At 41.5% G+C, this 18,909-nt stretch overlaps 1 protein-coding gene across 5 annotated transcripts in view; it reads right to left on the minus strand.

Annotated features, from left to right (window-relative positions):
• The window catches only part of atp2b3b (ATPase plasma membrane Ca2+ transporting 3b), a 66,678-nt gene extending 48,081 nt beyond the window's left edge, over positions 1-18,597 (minus strand). For all 5 annotated transcript variants that reach the window (XM_066670172.1, XM_066670171.1, XM_066670176.1 and 2 more), the window contains exons 1-2: positions 18,290-18,597; positions 186-855 (exon numbers count right to left, since the gene is read on the minus strand). In XM_066670172.1, coding sequence (XP_066526269.1) covers positions 186-414 — 229 coding nt within the window. In that variant the 5' untranslated portion in view covers positions 415-855; positions 18,290-18,597. The remainder of the gene's footprint in view (positions 1-185; positions 856-18,289) is intronic.
• Between the last annotated feature and the right edge of the window lie 312 nt (positions 18,598-18,909).

The raw sequence follows: 18,909 nt of genomic DNA on the forward strand, positions 1-18,909 counted from the left end.
AATGTGCTGGGTTTTTAATACAGAACACTTGCAAGAAAAAATATTTAATGTTCCACACTATATTCCCTGGGATTAAGGTCTGTTTATAAGAAAACAAGAAAGTAACACCGAAAGAGAGGAAGGAGAAGAGAGAGAAGGAGTGAGAAGAAGAGAACATGTAGATGAGAGTAGAGCATTGGTCTCACCATCTGTGGCGGAAGACTTGAGTCTCTGGCAAAGACCCTCTGTGTCTCCATAACTGTCCTGGATCTTCTGCAGGGCCTCAGCTCCTCTTAGCTCCATCAGGGCCCTCAGTTCCTCCAGAGTGACTCCGAAGTCACCCGAGTGATTGGCCTCTGACCTGCTACCTCCTCGTTTGGGGTAAAACTCCACCGCGCTGTTGGCCATCTCACCCATGGTGGCTGTTGTGGACATCTTGGATTGTTCTGCTTCTTCTCGGCCTGTTCACTGGCACCTGTGCGTCTTCTTTTCCTGATCCAGATCTATGGAACACCCTGAGACTCTGTCTCAGTCACTGGGGATTGCCTGTGTTGTGTTATTTTGTGTGTTGTTGTTCTGTTGCTCACCCCTTCTTCACTCCCACGGCTACACCCACATGGCTAACTAACTCTCCATCAGAAGAGGGCACAGCTGGGGCAAATCGCTCGCTCAGTGAAGGGAAAAAGCAAATCCTGCCCGCTCCACTCTACCCCCGCGGCCAGAGGGTCAACAGAACGAGGGATCGGAGCACTTCCAATCCATCGGGGACGGAGAATAGGAGGGAGTAGTGGATTGCAGAGAAAGTATCACAGGCCAGGCATGCAGGTCAGGTGTCAGGGTTCAGAAGGAGCAGCGTGGTTGTGTGAGTGCATAAGCCTAGAGAGAGAGAGAGAGAGAGAGAGAGAGAGAGAGAGAGAGAGAGAGAGAGAGAGAGTTAGTTAGTTTCACAAGTCTCCCAAAGAGACAAAGACTGATATTTGTCATCATATTAATTTCTAAAAGTTAAATAAATAGTACGTACATAAATATAAAACATTCATATATAAATAGGGCTATAAGCATCCACAATTTTCACATTTTGATAGGAATTTTGAATATGAATGTATTCAACTGACAGTACACATCATGTCACACCACTGTATAGGGAAAAAAATGCCTGATAATATGTACATTGTGACATCTCTATAAATAACCTTAAAAATGGACTTCTAAACAAATAGGTACATAATATAAATATATACAAAACATAAAAAACAAATTTAAAGGGACATAATATGAAAGCATCACTTTTTGAGTTTATTAGCACATTCATTTAGAGATCTGCAACTGACTAATCCACAAACAGAAATTTGTCTATGTCAGAAAGCATGGGATAAAAAGCAAGGCATTCTGATCTTGTGCTGCATCTTACACAGAGTGCACACACTTTAGAAATTTCCCAAATCCTCATTTCTGCACTTACAGAACTGAACCAGCATTTATGTTAGAGGGCAAAGATGGAGCACAACAAACAAATTGAGCATGAAGATATTCATGTACTGATTAAACATAATGAAAATGAGAATGAAGAAAAAAAACCTTTGGAATCTTGCACCTCATTCCTGAGCACTAAAGTCAACTGTGGTTCATTCTCATTTGGAGAAAGAGCTATTGAAATGGGTAATTATGAAAAGAGTTATACAGACATGACAACAGTGCTGTGGTGTTTGATCCCTGTGGTATTTTGACCCAAGCATGTCACAGATCTTTCAATAAGTCCCTTGTGGAAGGGTTATAATATGTCCCCTTTAAAGTATGTTGGATATGCCCTGGTTTGACACAGTACTGTTAAAGCACTTCTTTTGTAGTACCAAACAGAAACAGAATCTTTTATTAAGTTTATTATCTGTATATGCTGCGAGTGTTACAAGCAGTAGTATAAAAACAAATACTGGTCATGTCTCATCACTTTCTTATTTGACTAATAAAATTTATATAATTGGAAATTACATTGATATCCCAATATCTGAGATTTCAGTGTTTCTGCATCAGCAGGATTTGCGATTCTGATAAATCATTGAATATTTGCCAAACACCTTAATTAGACTTCTGTTCTAAACACTAGAACACAACTCAAAGAATCCTCCAAGGAGTCTGACAGTTCCTTTTCCATGTCTTTAGGCAGAACACTGTCAAACTCTGTGCTAATTCAGTGAAAGGAGCTGAAGACGGATGCCTCTCTAACCTCAGCACTGCAAAGAGTCTGGCTTGTTTTAATTGAGTGATGTACTGAGCACACCTTGTTTAATTAGATGCCACACTGGCCTTAGATAACTTAATTCTGTTTAATGGAAGGGTCAGGCGCTTTTCTTTTTGTATTTGACCTACTTCAGATTTCTTCCATTCTTCACTCTTTCTCTCTTAACTCTTCAACCCCCTCCCTTCCATCCTTCTTTCTCCCTCCTTTTCACACTCTTCTTCCCTTCCTCCCATGTTTTGTAACCCAAAATCAAAACAAGTGGACTAAAATATCTGGACGCACCGTAATGGACAATGTAAATCCCAAAATCAGTGATGCAAATAATTTATACAATTTCTCTCAAGAGAACTAGACAACTGCATTGGCCTGAGGTTTCCATGGAAACCTACAGATGCCTCAGACTCCCACAAAGATCCTTCGGCCTCGCTATACCCTGACGCACACACAGTCATTTTCTTTCATGCTCTCTCTCTCTCTCTCTCTCTCACACACACACACACACACACACAAACACATACACTTGAGAATAAACACACTAGTTTAGGACATGCCATCGCAGGATTTGCTGTCCCCATCAGTGCTGCTGCTGCTGTTTCTCTCTTGCCCACTCATACACACTGCATGTCTCATAGGTCTCACTGTGCGGAAGGTGTTTGAGGTTGTCCACAGGGCTGGGAGTGTACAAAAGCAACAGAATCATCACTCGCTCACACGTTGACTCACTAACCCTCTCACCCTCGACTCCATCAACCCCCTCTTCTCTTCTCTTCTGTGCTCTGCCCTTCCCTTCTCTTCCCTTCGCTTCTCAATTAGATTTAACTTGAAATATTATTTAGCACCTCAGCTAACACATACTTGCTGATTTACATGAATCCTCCACTCACTGTTTTCTCCTTGTCTGTACCTTCATTTCTCCCTTTCCTCCAGCAATTTTGTTTGCTGTTACTTATTTCTCCAATCTTTTCTTTCTTTGTCTCTCCTTTTACTTCTGTTCACTTCTATTCTCTCAGTACTAATTATTACAGCTGGACGATATGGTCGAAATGTATATCACAATCTTCTTCTTTTTCTTCTTTCTGCTGCTCCCGTCATGGGTCGCCACAGCGGATCAACTGCGATCCACACCATCGATCTGCCTCAGGTTTTTACACCAGATGCCCTTCCTGACGCAACCCTTCCTATTTATCCGGGCTTTGTGACCGGCACTGCAACACGATGCATTCCAGTGGTTAGGTACACACACTCACGCCCATGGACAATCTTCTGAATCGCCAATCCACCTTTGGACTGTGGGAGGAAACTGGAGCACCCGGAGGAAACCCACACAGACACAGGGAGAACACAAGGAAGGTGAAGTCCCCACAGACAGTCACCCGAAGTGGGGCTTGAACACACAGCGACACTACCTGCTAATTTCATATTGACTAATTTCGCTCAATATGGTATAATTCCGATATCAATATGAACAATAAAAAACCTCTTTGATTTATCAATAGTAATATTTTTAAACTTTAATATTGAGTGCAGTGAGCTGATGGCAGCGCCCTGTGATGACCCTCAGTCAGTGACAGATACTGTAAATAATGTATAATGAAATATTAAAAATGTGAATAAAGTCATATAAATTGTCCAGCCCTACAAATTATATTTCAGTCTTTGTACAGCACATTGTCTAACATGCTGAGTTTATACCTGATTTTATGTTAACTAAATTTGGCTTCACTCCTCCCCTTCTCTTCTTCTACTTTTCACATCTCTCTTTTCACATTCTCCATTCTTCTTCTCTTCTTTTTTTCTCTCATTCAGCTACATTTGACTGAATTATTGTGTAGTCCTTTGGCTAACACATGTTGATTTCATATCTGAATTTTTATTCAAGTTGATTTATATTCAGCCTTTCACTATAATCTTCTCTCTTTTGATCTCTTCTTCTCTTCTCTCCACTTATTTGCTCCACTCCTCTCCTCTTTCCTTCTCCTCCTCTCTCCTCTGCAGCATTGCAGTAATGGACAGAGTGAAGGTTACTAGTGCTGCAGTGCTGACTGTAGATCATCTGGGGTTGTGGATGTCACATGAATATGGATGAGAGATCTGACCTCAAATCATAATATGTTTGCACGTTTGAAAGTGTGCAAGTGTGTGTGTGTGTGCCTGTGTGTATGTGCCTGCAGGGTTAATTGTCGCTTGAAGAAAGCAGTTCTATCAGAGCCTATGAGAGTGGTTCCATTTCCCATCAGTGGGCCGCGGTTAAACAGCGCTGCAGCTGTGTGGTGTGTGCAGGAGGCAGATGGCTGAAGATTATGCTGAGTATTCATATTGATCTGTTTCCCCAAACCTTTTCCAGGAGTGTGCTAGCGTCCCATTAGGTGATATATTGTTGATAATGCGGCTAGTAGCCAGCTACCCTAGGTCTATCCCGGTGCCACACAACCCAATCTGCTCAAGGAGAGAGAAAGAGAGAGAGTGAGCGCAAAATGGAGAGAGAGGGTGAGAGAGGGTGAGAAAGGGAGAGAGAGAGTGAGAAAGGGAGAGAGAGGGGAGCAGTATTGCATAAATTGTCCAACGCCTTATGTAATGTGTCTAAAGTAACCAACAAACAACAGCGACACAAACACGCACACCATCACATACTGGGTACACCCCTTGAGCTGTTACCAAAAAAAATCCCTCTGCTCAATATAATAACTGTTCTAATAATCATTACCAGTCATTATATCCATTACAGTAATCATTCACCACATTAAATGCTTCCATTCTGAATATCTAAAATGCAGCTTATACAAATGGTGTCAAGCAAATATTAAAATAGAGCAGTCCTTAACTGCATTTTTATTTTTTTATTTTTTTTTCTAAACAATTGTCTCACTAATATTCAGCCTACTAGCTTTGTGTCCACCAGCTGTGAAGCTGGGAGTGTGAAAGCAGCAGTCGGCCACCACTTCTATTTGAACTACTGCTAACACTTAACATTTTAGGAGGGCAGCTGTCCAGTTCTGTTATGTGATCAAGCACTGTGCTGATTAATGCAGTGTGTGATGTGGTTTTCAGACAATGATTATTAACTATTAAGAATGATGATGCTAAATTTGGACCAGGTATTGTATTGGAGACAAAATTTTGATATTATGACAACCCTAGTCAAGGCAGGTGAGTGTTGAAATGATATGAAATTACTCACTTTCCAACATGAGTAATGACCTTATTGAAGGAGGTGTATCTAGGGATGCATCACACTTCTTCCTTGTATGTATCAACTGTCACATCTGGCCTTAACTGATACAAGAGCCCCATTAATGCCCTGGTATTTCTTAAAAGCAAAGTAAAATACACATACACTCTATACTGTCCTTTATAATAATGTTCCAGTTGGAGTATATTTTGTTTTTCTAATTAATTCAGCAAAATTCCATGACAGCAATTATAACATATATGTACATTTGCTAAGAATTTCCTTTTGTAAATGAAAACGCTCAAATATTTCACTCTAAATATGTTTACATTGTTGCAATTTCACAACAACCAGGGTTTAAATCAGAATGTTAGAGGTGTGTTAAAGGGTTTTTTTTCTGTGGGATTACTGTGATTACAAATAATAGCATATTGGTCTGTGTCACATTAGCTTGAGTATATCAGATATCAGTATATCAAAACATATTTTTCTGAAAAAGAAAAAATGCTAAAGCTTTTTAACAATGAAGAAACCCTCAAATTGCTCCAAAAAATAATGCCACACACCAGACACAAACAACTATTTTAGTCATTTAATCTGTAAATTCAGAGCAGGCAAATTTGTTTCTTAAGGGACTGATGGTGGAGATAATACAGTCAATCCACAAACCTTGAAATGGTCAAATGGTTTATATTTGTCTGACCCTTAATCATGTGTCATCCAATCAGATTTTGAAACATTCTTCTTAAACCCCAGCTTACAAACCAAACATAACTTAGCTGAACTGAGATACATACGATAATATATTAATCTAAAAAAATCAGCATTAATCAACATAAACTAGTAAGCAACAAGATACACGGCCATGTGCGAATGTATTAATAGCTACTTAGCAAAAGTGCCTAAGCAGACTAAACAGCATAGTGCAAGGATATCACTTTAGCAAAAACCGAGCAAGAATTTGAAAAATAAATGACTTGGGCAATATTGAGAAAATCATATCTGGCTTTGCAAACATGGCTGGATAGAAAGTTTAACAAGGTTTAACTATGAATAACAGAAAACAGTAAAGGTTACTACAAGGTTAAAGCACAAAGAACTATTTAGCTTGTTAAAACATAATATAATACAAAGAAGATTTAAATGAGTACAATCCTATTACTAAGGTCAAATGACATCCTCAACAGAGGACAAACATCTGCACATTTGCACAAGGGTTAATTATTTCAAAAAGATAGTATGAAAAACATTTACATTTTCATCAAATCAGATTGCCAGAACTCAGCTTCAGTTTAACTCCTTATAATAATCATGAACCTGTTTGAATGTGAATTGATCTCATGCAAGCAGCATCTTTTCTATATTGTTCAGAGACAATCAGATTGGTGCGCCACTAGTTCTGTCAGTTCATTTGGTGTACACATCCAACAGCACACAACATAACTGCAGGAAGTGACTCTACTGCCTTGTTCACTCAGAGCCCAAATTCAATATCAAAGGCACTGGTGATAAAAAAAAAAAAAGAACAGAAGTGTTGGGGAATGAGTCAGTGTGCTGCTCACTTCATTCTAATTACAGAGCCTGAACACAGACAGGGCCCTAATGCACAACCCAAGCGCTGGAAAAACCAAGTCTGTCCAGCTGTAATAAAGCTTTTAGCACATCCCTGTCCCTATGTCTTCCTACTGGAAATATACCAGTGTTCATGTATGATATCTGTCAGAAGCAGGGCACACCATGTATGAACACTTCTGGCCTTCATACACTATTGTCACATTTCAAGGTCCTCTAGAGTTCAATCGCTCTTGTGTCATGCAATAATGTTCTCTTTTTCTCTCTTTCTCTGAAACACTCTATTTACGTTCTGAAACACTCTATTTACACTCTATTTACATTTTTAGCTATAAAGCATTAACCTTTACTCTCATTTGCACTAACAACAATCTTCTTCTTTTGGCTGCTCCCTCACATCAGGGGTCACCATAGCAGATCAACCACGATCCGCACCATTGATCAGGCACAGTTTTTGTTTTTTTTACACCGAATGCCCTTCCAGATGCAACCGGCCCTGTTCATCCAGGCTTTGGGATGGGCACTGCAACACAGTGGCTAGGTACACACACTCACACCTATGGACAATCTTCCGAGTAGCCAATCCACCTACCAACGTGTTTTTGGTCCGTGGGAGGAAACCGAAGCACCCAGAGGAAACACACGCGGACACAGAGAGAACACACTAAACTCCTCACAGGCAGTCACCCGGAGCGGGACTTGGACCCACAACCTCCAGGACCCTGGAGCTGTATGACTGCAACACTACCTGCTGCACCACCCTTATCATGAACATAATTTCTTTATCCTATTTTATCCCATTTTTCTTGGCAAAATAGCTCAAGCTCAGTCAAATTGGATGGAGAGCGTCTGTGAACAGCAATATTCAAGTCTTGCCACAGATTCCCAATGGGATTTTGGTCTGGACTTTGACTGGGCCATTCTAACAAATGAATATGCTTTTATCTAAACCACTCCATTGTAGTGCTTGCTGTATGTTTAGGGTTGTTGTCCTGCTGGAAGGTGAACCTCCGCCCCAGTCTCAAGTCTTTTGCAGCCTCAAACAGGTTTTCCTACAGGATTGCCCTGTATTTAGCTCCATCCATCTTCCCATCAACTCTGACTAGCTTCCCTGTCCGTGCATGATGCTGCCATCACCATGTTTCATGGTGAGGATGGCGTGTTCAGGGTGATGTGCAGTGTTAGTTTTCCATTTAGGCCAAAAAGTCTCATGTGACTTGGTCTCATCTGACCAGAGCACCTTCCACATGTTTGCTGTGTCCCCTACATGGCTTGTGACAAACTGCAAAAAGGACTTCTTATGGCTTGCTTTCAAAAATGGCTTTCTTCTTGCCACTCTCCCATAAAGGCCAGACTTGTGGAATACATGACTAATAGTTGTCCTGTGGACAGATTCTCCCACCTGAGCTGTGGATCTCTGCAGCTCCTCCATAGTGACCATGGGCCTCTTGGTTGCTTCTGTAATTAGTTCTCTTCTTGCCTGGGCTGTCAGTTTAGGTTGATGGCCATGTCTTGGTAGGTTTGCAGTTGTGCCATTTTCCTTCCATTTTTTGTATGATGGTGTCTCTGTGACATGTTCATAGTTTGGGATGATTTTTTTAAACCTAACTCTGCTCTACACTTCTCCACAACTTTATCCCTGACCTGTCTGGTGTGTCCCTTGGTTTTCATGATGCTGTTTGATCACTAATGTCCTCTAACAAACCTTTGAGGCCTTCATAGAACAACCAACATAATAAATCACACACAGGTTGACTCCATTTACTAATTAGGTGACTTTTGAATGCAGCTGGTCACACTGGACTTTATTTAGGGACATCGAAGTACAGGGGGCTCAATACAAATGCACGCCACACTTTTCAGATTTGTATTTATTAAAAATTTTGAAAACGATATTTCGTCATTTCTGTTTTTTTTCAGAAGCTAACACTATAGCTTGCATTTCCCCCGATGGCGATATAATTACAATATTATTGCCATCTGGACTAGCATCTTATTATTATTATTTAATCACTAACAATTCATCCATTTGGCATACCATACAAGCATAGAGAACTTATGTTTGTTTAATGTGTTACATGCTGTGTGCGCAAAACAGAAAACAGCATAATCACACTTTATTCATTCATTGCCTGTAACGGTGGGTCTGGAGCCTACTTGGAATCACTGCGTGTACGGTGGGAACACACCCTGCAGGGAGCGCCAGTCCTTCACAGAGCAACACACTCACACCTATGGACACATTTGAGTCAATAATCCACCTACCAACGTGTGTTTTTGGACCGTGGCAGGAAATCGGAATACCCGGAGGAAGCCCACGCAGACATGAGGAGAACACACCAAACTTATCACAGACAGTCACTGGGAGCGGGACTTGATCCCCCAGCCTTGAGGATCCAGGAGCTGTGTGACTGTGACACTACCTGCTGCACCACCGTGCTGCCCAATCACACTTCAGAAAACTCGCAATTTATAAGTATTTATAATCACCCCTTTGCTGCAGTAAGAGCTTCTACACTTCCATGAAAGATGTAAGCTAGTTTTGGAATTTTTCAGTGCATTCTGTCACATATACATTAGAGAGACTAGGTACTGATGTTGGTTAAATTCTGGATGACAAATGCCACTTCAGCTCATCCCAAAGTAATTGTTCTAAAGAACAAAGCTGATGCTTGGCATTGGGTATGGTTACTCATTTAAGGCTTCTCCAGAGCATTCCATTCTATTGGCAATGCCAGTGTATGAAGATTATATGAACAGTGGGTACATGGTTAAATGTCTTTGTCATCAATGGGTACAATTTGAAGTAGCAAAAATCACTCTATAGAAAAAGTGTCTACAAATGCTTGGAAATATATCACTCAGATCAGAATGCTAAATTGGGCCTAGTCCACAGAGAAGGTGTTAAGGTAGATCAGCTGACTGGAAAAATTAACAACTTAGCACCTTTCTCCTGGAAAAGCTTATTCAGTTTGCTCTCTACTGGTGAGAAGATCGCATGCAGGTTGTGGTTTCATTTGAATGTATTGCAGCATATTTTTCTAGACTGACAATATATTCTAATAATTCCGAGTGATGTTTAAAGTATATATATGTGTAGTAAATTAGTTGGTACTGTTATGAGGTGTAGTGTAAGATTTAGTGCAATATTTAACTAAAAGGGAAAGTTAAAATAAAATCAAAGCATTAGAAAACAAACAAACAAATAAAATGCAGAACCTGCAATTAAACAGAATCAAAGAACTTACTTGAATTTTCACAAATGTAATATTTTCAAATACTGGCACAAGACTAGCCATAACACTGCTGTGACTATCTAAGAGTGAAAGGGATACAGAGTAAATATTCACATAGTACATTTCAGTGATGGCACGGTTGCAGCTCTGTTGGTGTCGTTTGAAAGGCCCAGTTGTCACAGAGCCAAAAATGAACCTGCCAGAATCCAATGATTCCTGATTAAGGCCTTAATTACTGCCACACTCACAACAGAAAATCAAAATACACACATATAAACTCAAAGCTTTCCTCAAGGGGCCGGTGGGAGAAGGATAATGCTTAAAATAGTTCTGCGGACAAGGCAAGATTTCTGGGAGCTTTCTTCTTGTCCCACAAACGGAATGTGAGCAGACATTAGGTATCTTAAGGAATTAGATTGGTGACAGTAACTTACTGTCAGCCTGAGTTTCCTTTAGGATAAAAAATTCTCCTGCTGTGAAGCAGCTTCCTGATGTTCTGTTTCCAAAAATGGAACAAAGAGAAATGATACAGAGGGAACGGAGAAGGGGGAAAAAAAACAGTCCATTCCTAAGCAGCTTTGATGTGTGGGGTCAGACATTTCTGGAGTTATTTCTGCTGGATGACAAATGTGCGTCGCTCTCAAAATGCACGATAGCTGGATCCTTCATCTAATTGTCAGTTTGTAGTTTTGATAAAGCAGAAAATAAACTCAATTTCCCATGCTGGGCGAGGCTGTAGAAGACAGGGTTCAGATCAAGCGTGGAGAGCCAAGGGTCCAACCCTGACAGAGAGGGAGACTTACAGAAGGCAGCAGCCTTACACATGGCTGTAATGAAGGTGCTGTCATGCAGTAGGACAGCAATTCAGAGGATTTTGACTGAGCAGGATAGGAGCAGACATGCTCCCACAGGACCCCACATCCAAACCCAAGACCACAGACAACAGGTTTCTGACAACCTCCAGCTGCAATCCCTTGCAACATCTGAGAATATTCACTTATGATAAATATTCTTTTTATAATTTGCCTTGTGCCTAGCGATTCTGTGTAGGCTCCAGACCCACCGTGACTGAACTAGATAAGCAGTTACAGATAATGAATGAATGAATAAATGTTTTTTGGTGCTTATGTTGAATGTCTGTTCTTGATTTTTCCGGATTCTTAACCCTTTTACATTTCTATCACAGGCACAGTAATGTGATACATGTTCTCAACATCAGCTAAATATATTTACATTGTGCAAACGGTATTTGATTGTATTTTACTTTTAATTTGTCATTTCAGGTCATTTGGCATAACAGATAAAAATGTTGCATTGCAGATTGTAATTACATTTGTACTGCTTTCATTCATTCATTCATTCTTTTTCTCAACCACTTCATCTTGATTAAGGCCACGTGGATTAGAATCCTACCCAAAATCATGGAATGCAAAGCAGAAATACACCCTGGACAGTGTGTCAGTCCATTTCTGGGCACAATACACTCACACCCTTGACATCTACAGCTGATCCACCTTCAACGTGTGTTTTTACACTGTGCAAGGAACTTGAAGCTCCCGGAGGACCCACACACACTGGGACAACCTCTAAGACAGTGACCCGAGGCTTTCAAACCCAGAAGAATCAAACCCAGAGACCCAGGAACAAAATGGCAGTGCCTCTGTGCCACCCTCTTTACATATCTATGTAAATATAAATAACACAGAACCTCTAATGAACAATCAATCTTTGTTATAGCATAACTACTATGAAACCTGGCTACATCTGCATATAAGAGGAATACAAATTGGGGCAATATATGTAAACAATAATGTCATATTTTGTATTATATGTGGTGACCATTCAACATCATTTTAATGTTTCATTATGCTTAATGTAAGCTTGCAAAACCAGCCCATAATGTTTAAAGAGGTTAAGGAGCAGGGATCTCAATAATATCAGAATCATATTTGTAACAGTACAATATAAATTACTGTACTTCTGACGTTCAAATGTACCCATAACTCATTAACTCACTCATTCATGTTCATCAAAGTTTCCCACAAGGGGCACTATTGGCCTTGGCCTCAATGACACTGCATGTCTTTGTATTATGAAAGCTACCACTACTACACTGTATCTATCCCATATTTATCATGGAACTACAGTCTTATAAAAAGCCACCTGATTAGTGTGTATAATCTGTCTCAGCCAGGCTAGAATAACACATTTTTGTCCCTCACTGCTCTACACTACTCTCACTGCCATAAGAGAGAGACATTTGCCTGGTAAGTGTACTCCATCTAGGCTCTCCCTCACTCTCCTCACTTTCTCCCACTGGACATTTTATTAGCCCCACTCCTCTCCTCTCCTCATCCCTCTCTCTTTGTTTCTCCAATTATTCTCTACTTACTGCTCTACTCTCCACTTCCTTCTTACTCCCTGCCACTCTAACTGCAGTGGCCCGCATCCCTTTACAGCAACCGCTCAAGCACAGCGGCGGACTGCATTGGCGCAGGAGTCTATAGGGAGTAACATAAGCGCCTCATCTCAAAAAAAAAGTCAAAGAAATCGCCTTAGCCAGGCCTGCAGACAAAAGGGCCAAACATCTGCATGATGCTGCCTAGCTATCTGTCTCTTTGCTCAGTTCATGAATAAGTATTACAGACAGTGAAGTAGCACATAAGGATACTGCTCTTTCCATCTGATTTAATATAAATGAGAGTGAGCCACACCCTGCAGACACACAATTTGGAGCAAGCCGCTCAGCACAATCAACTTTTAACGGTGCCATTATTCTGTTATACAGAGAGAGGGGTCTTTAAACAGATTTAAAAATAAATGTTAGTCCCTGATGGATGATTCTTTAACAAAACCTGATTGAAAAATAGATGGATAATGTTTTACTAGATTTAACTCTATTGATTAGACTAATAATTCCAACCAAAACAAAATTTGATGACATTGCAGTTATGGCAATCCACTGTGATTCACTGTTCTCCAGCAGAGCCGAATGTTTATGCAATACTGGATTATTGTTCCTAAATATCTTCCTTTTTTCCTCATTCTACAGCACATTTAACCCATAAAAGATAAATATTCCAGTCTTCTTCAAAGCTGAGGATGAAATCTGATATTTCTCATGTACAAGTTGAGGCCAAATATTTACATACAGGCCTAAAAGACTTTCAATCTTTTTTTTTTCCCCCAAACTCCACACATTTCATATCATCACAAATACAGTGTCTTATGTATTTATTTTCCCACATAAACTAATGTGAAAATAATACCTATTTGAGCAAACAAGACTTTTTACTTTAGTTCAACCCACAAATGTTTTATGGGGTTCAGCACAGGGCACTCCTGTTAAATCAAACTCTGGTTTGTTTTCACCCTTGGTGCGGTTCGGTTGAGCAGGTGTGAATGAATCGTAATCGTACTCAGATGCGGCCCAAAACAATCACACCGACACCCTTGAAAGGAGGTGGTTTCGGTCCGGTCGCAAACTAACTCTGGTGTGGTTAATTTCTGGCGAGAACGTGATCTGACCTTAGTCCGACCCAACAATAAGGTCGGTGGCTAAATTTCATTTGTAGCCAGGTGTGCTTTGCATACCGGACACAGTAGGCAGGTAAACAGAAAACTGGCTAAAGTTAAGCCGCCAAGCGGAGTAATGAATCAGAAACGCACTAGTCCAGAACACAGGACCTTCTTCCTGTGTTTACATTCTTGCTCCCGGCCTCATTCAGGTCTGACCAATCAGCGGTGAGAACATTCTCACGTGTTTTGCAATGATTTTGGTGCACTTGGATTTTTCAGTGTGTGAAAACAAACCAAACCAAGGGGAAAAACGCTCCAAGATTACAAGCTTCGGATCAGAACAACTACAGGTGTGAAAATGCCCTAAAATGTGAGAAACCATTGACTTGCTGGAAAAAAAGACATGTATGACCAAGTTACAGCTTCCTGACCGATACCGTAAGGGGTTGCTTCATTATCTCTAAATTATCCTTCTTCTTTATGTCCCCATTTACCTTCTGAAGTGCACAGTCTCTTTTCTAGCAAAACAGCCCCACAACATGATGCTGTCACTCCATACTTCACAGCTGGGATTATGGCATTTGTAAAAAAAAAAAAAAAGCCCCCATTTTCCCTTTTTGTTGTTTCATTTTGTTTCATCTGACCAGAAAACTGTCTAGGCTAGGTCTAGTTTGATCAAGAGCAAACTTCTGCCTAGCTTTTTTATGCTGGTCCTGGAGTAGATGCTTGTTACTTGTAGAGCGGCCTTCTAGGCTCTGGTGATATGGCACTCTCTCAAAGCTGGACACAGACACTTTGGTACCTGATGTCTCCAGCTCCTTCACCAGTCCCTTTATTGATGTTTTTGCTTCATTTGAACCTTTCAGATGTACATTCATCGGAAATTTAATTTGCACCTACTTCCTGAACAATGTAGAGATCATTCAGAGTAGCTATATTTGCATATAATTCTTTCTAAAATTATTTATGATGTCGTTTTTAAATGGTTGGGCCTGCTCCTAAGGAGGAATCAAACTTGTGGATGTCTACATTTTTTTCCCCCTGAGATCTTTGCTTATTTGCATGAATTTCTCCACTCTATCGAGGGCCAAAAAGGCATTGGACATAATACTTTACCAAAAAAACCCAAAGCAAAACAAAACAAAAAAAACACTCATAACTGATTGTTTGGCCAATCAGAAGCTTCATGTCTGAAATCCCTAAGATATTTTAATGGGTGGCTGAGTAACCCGTGGTCTGCTAAACCATGTGCATCCTGCCAGGTGCATTATACCCCTCTTCCACAAGTTAAAACATCACAAGGATCAAAAAACACAGAAGCATTCTCCCCCTTGCACATAAATGCAAGTCCAGTGCTAAATCCTCTTGTAGGTGTAATGTGTAATTGTCCTAAAATGTCGATGTAGCGTATATCTACAGTATTGTAGACAAACTGTAATTGACACCAGTAGTTCAGTTATGCCTTTGGAGGTAATTTTACAGTACTGATGTTTTTAACAATGCTGACAATAATGATCATTTATTGTACTATTATTACAATAGATTGCCATTCTTATAAATCCATATTAACATCAATTCATGAATCCTACATGATTATCCAGTGTGTAAGATACATTATGACAGAATCTTTAGTCGGCAGACCCTGATTACATACAGCTGACATGCAAAAATATAATAAGATATAAAAATGTACATGGTCATTAACCAATTAATTATATCTTGCATACATTGCATTTACAATTAAATAATATACTTCTTCATCAAAGGAAAAAAAAACAGTCACATGTTGCTTTGAACAATAAATATTTATTAAAGATTTTACATTATTAAGTACATTAGTGTTGTAGTAACTAGGATACCCAACCCCCACCAATCAGATCTGCTCTGACGTCATTTAATTCAGACCATCGCATTAGGTGCTGTTTAGCTACTGCAGTGATAGGTTCTTGCCAAAGTGATATTGGCAAATGTCAGCCAATAAATCCACATCTATGGCACAGGGTGGATAAAGGGGGGGGGGGGGGCACAACACGGTTCCGTTGGCTATGGCTATATTAGTGGTTACGGTTACTAACTTCAGACAAAATCTGAGTTAATGCAATTAGTTCTGTATCCAGCCAAACAGGTTCACTAAAGGGTAAAAGAATGCAAATATAATCTTCAAGGCAAATGGACAAATGGACCCTCAAGCCAAGGGCTCTGTATTTTTAGTGACCAAAATGAAAAATGCCGTAGCCAGGATCTCTATAGACAATCTGTTACAGCTGGTACAGAATTCAGTACTAAATAGGGCAAACTGGACAGAGAACTGGGACACCCACACTTTCTCTAAGCACTTTTGTGTGGAGTTTGGGAACACATAATGTTACAGAGTGCTAAAATGCTGATGCTGTTCTCATAAACGACTTGTGTGAGTGGGGCAAAAAGAGCTGGGCAATCTGATGCTATTTTATCATTTAATTAGATTTTTCACCATACTCTATAAACACTCTTATGATAGGTACTTAAGGAACATTCATTAATTCATTCATTATCTCTAACCGCTTCTCCAGTTCAGGGTCGCAGGAACACACCATAGAGGAGGCACCAGTCCACCTACCAACATGTGTTTTTGGACTGTGGGAGGAAACCCATGCAGACACAGGGAGAACACACCAAACTCCTCACAGACAGTTACCCGGAGCAGAACTTGAACCCACAACCTCCAGGTCCCTGGAGCTGTGTGACTGCGACACTACCTGCTACGCCACCGTGACGCCCTTTAAGAAACATGTATAACAGACTATAATGTACTGCACTATTGGCATATTTCTTTGATGGCACAGTTACAAGTTCACTGTCTTGGTTTCCAATTAAAGAGCCTAAAAATATAGCTACTATGAAATATTGGGATTATTTATGATAGTTTTACCTTATTGCCCAGACCTACTGCAAATATAACCCAGGACACAAAATCATACCTATGCAGTCAGGAACACAAGATACTGCTAACACAGTAAGCCATCACGCAACGTCTACTGAAACTTTCCGAAACACATCAGTTGTATGCACAACATCCAGCACACATTTGTTATTTGCCAAAAACCCCAAGTGAGCGACGCTTCATAAGCTCTGAGCTGCGTGTACCTAAAAAGCGAAATGCATCATGTGTTGCTGAATATATTTCGTCAAAGAGTAAATGAATGCTTGAACATGTGTGTGGACCCTCATCAACATCCACTAACCCCACTCCAAAAGCTCTGAAACAAAGTATACCAATAGCAGCAGGGGTCCTGCTTTGACGAGACCAGTCAAATGACCAATCAGAGCACAGCATTGACTTATGGACTCAATACACGGTCATGAGCCTGAGCACTGGCTCAACCACAACACCCCCCTCCTCCACCCCCACCCCACCGTCCTCTGTCCCACACCCACTGCATACACACACAGACCACCTTGCAGTGATGGAGGGGGCTAAAAAGCAACCAAAACCTTCCTCGTACATGAAATCAGAGCAGCTCCGGACAGTGCAGTTTTTACGCAGCCCTCTGTCGTCACTCGTTATTTATTTATTTTATATAATAAATAAATAATTTTTAAAACCCCATAACGACCTTTGCTGGTCACCTTCAGAGGGCGATCTCCCGGCACAAAAAAACCAACAAAAAAACAGGTACACAGCGCGAGCAGAGCGGTCAGTGGCGCAGGGCTGGTCGTGAGATGCTTGGGAAAAAAAGGGGGGGAAAAAAGCCGGTGGATGAGAGTGATGGCGGTGGGGATGCATATGCCGCCCCCCCTCCCCGCAACCACCACGCGCGCACACACACACACACACACACACAAACACACACGTACCCCCCCCCCCCCTTACTATCTGCAAGGTTACCGGACTGCTGCTCTGCAGAAAAAAGGGCCGTCCAGCGCCACAAACACATGGGGCTGTTAACGCGCAGTCATGCTTTAGAAACACGAGCATCACAGCCAGTCATTCACTCAGAGAGAGGGACACTGCAGTGGTCAGAGCGAGTGCTTGTGAAAAATCCGAACGCGCACAGGATCAGAACACATGACATTTAACGACACCGCAACCTGAGCTTTGAGTGAGTGCTCCAACAAAAAGCAGCAGTGGAAAGCATCAGCGCATCGGAGTGATGTGTTATTGATATGTTATCGATGTTATTGGTCGTGCGGGAGAGGATGCTCACTGTCGATTTTTAATCAAGCCAATTCGCTGTAATGTTAATGAGGGTGACTACTGGTCAGTGCTATCGGAATACGATAAGAACGGTCAGACAGTTCGTCCCGGGCTTGAAAAAAGGAAGCACACAGATAGCCCAGTGCCTGATTATGCGTGATGCATCACGTTTTGACAGTGAGCAATATGCTTTTCAATGCAGTACTTTTGGCAGCTATCTGTAGCATAATTCCAGGACGAATTTTAGTCTGTAGCACACCGACTATGGCTGGAAAGCTCCTGTCAGGGACAACGGGGATTATAAATAGATAAATAGCTGGCTTATGATCACATAAATAGGTAATGAATGCGGCACGTTCCGAGTGTATTAATGCTGTGCATCTCAATGGCAGACTCACCAGGCCATGCTCCAAGGACATCGACGCAGCGTTGCTGGAGGTGGAGGAGCAGAAGATGGGGAGGGAGAGGGTAATAAAGGGGGACGATTCCTGGATTGTGCCTCTGAAGAAACGAAAAGAAAACGGGAGTCGATCACCTGCTCTCCGTCGCCATGTGCTCCTTATTCCGCGGGGGGCTGCGGCGCTGCGGTGTTGCGGCGCTGAGTGCGAGGCGAGGCGGCGGGAGTCCTTCAGCAGCGCCGCGGAGGCTGCAGCCTGCTGCTGGGGCTCGGGCTCCTCAGCGCGGGGAGATCCGGGGAAAGGATGAAGGCATCGCGTGAGGATGAGGATGAGTGTGGTGGATGAAGCAGGAGGGGAGGGGGAGGAGTAAGAATAAGAGGAGGAGGAGGGAGGACGAGGAAAGAGGGAAAAAAAAAGAAAAAGAACGAGGCAAAAAAAGGGGTGGAGAAATAAATCGTAATATTCGTGGAGGTGGAAATCAAAGTTGGGCTTTTCGATGCAATGTGATGAGAGAGCCCCCCTCACTCAGACGCAGCATGCGCGCGAGAGAGCACGAGAAAGAGAGAGGGGAGGGGGAACGGGGGGTACCAGCACGCGCGCTAGCTCGCTCTCGCTCTCTC

Source organism: Hoplias malabaricus, chromosome 5 (assembly GCF_029633855.1).
Source record: "Hoplias malabaricus isolate fHopMal1 chromosome 5, fHopMal1.hap1, whole genome shotgun sequence".
Taxonomy (NCBI): Eukaryota; Metazoa; Chordata; class Actinopteri; order Characiformes; family Erythrinidae; genus Hoplias; species Hoplias malabaricus.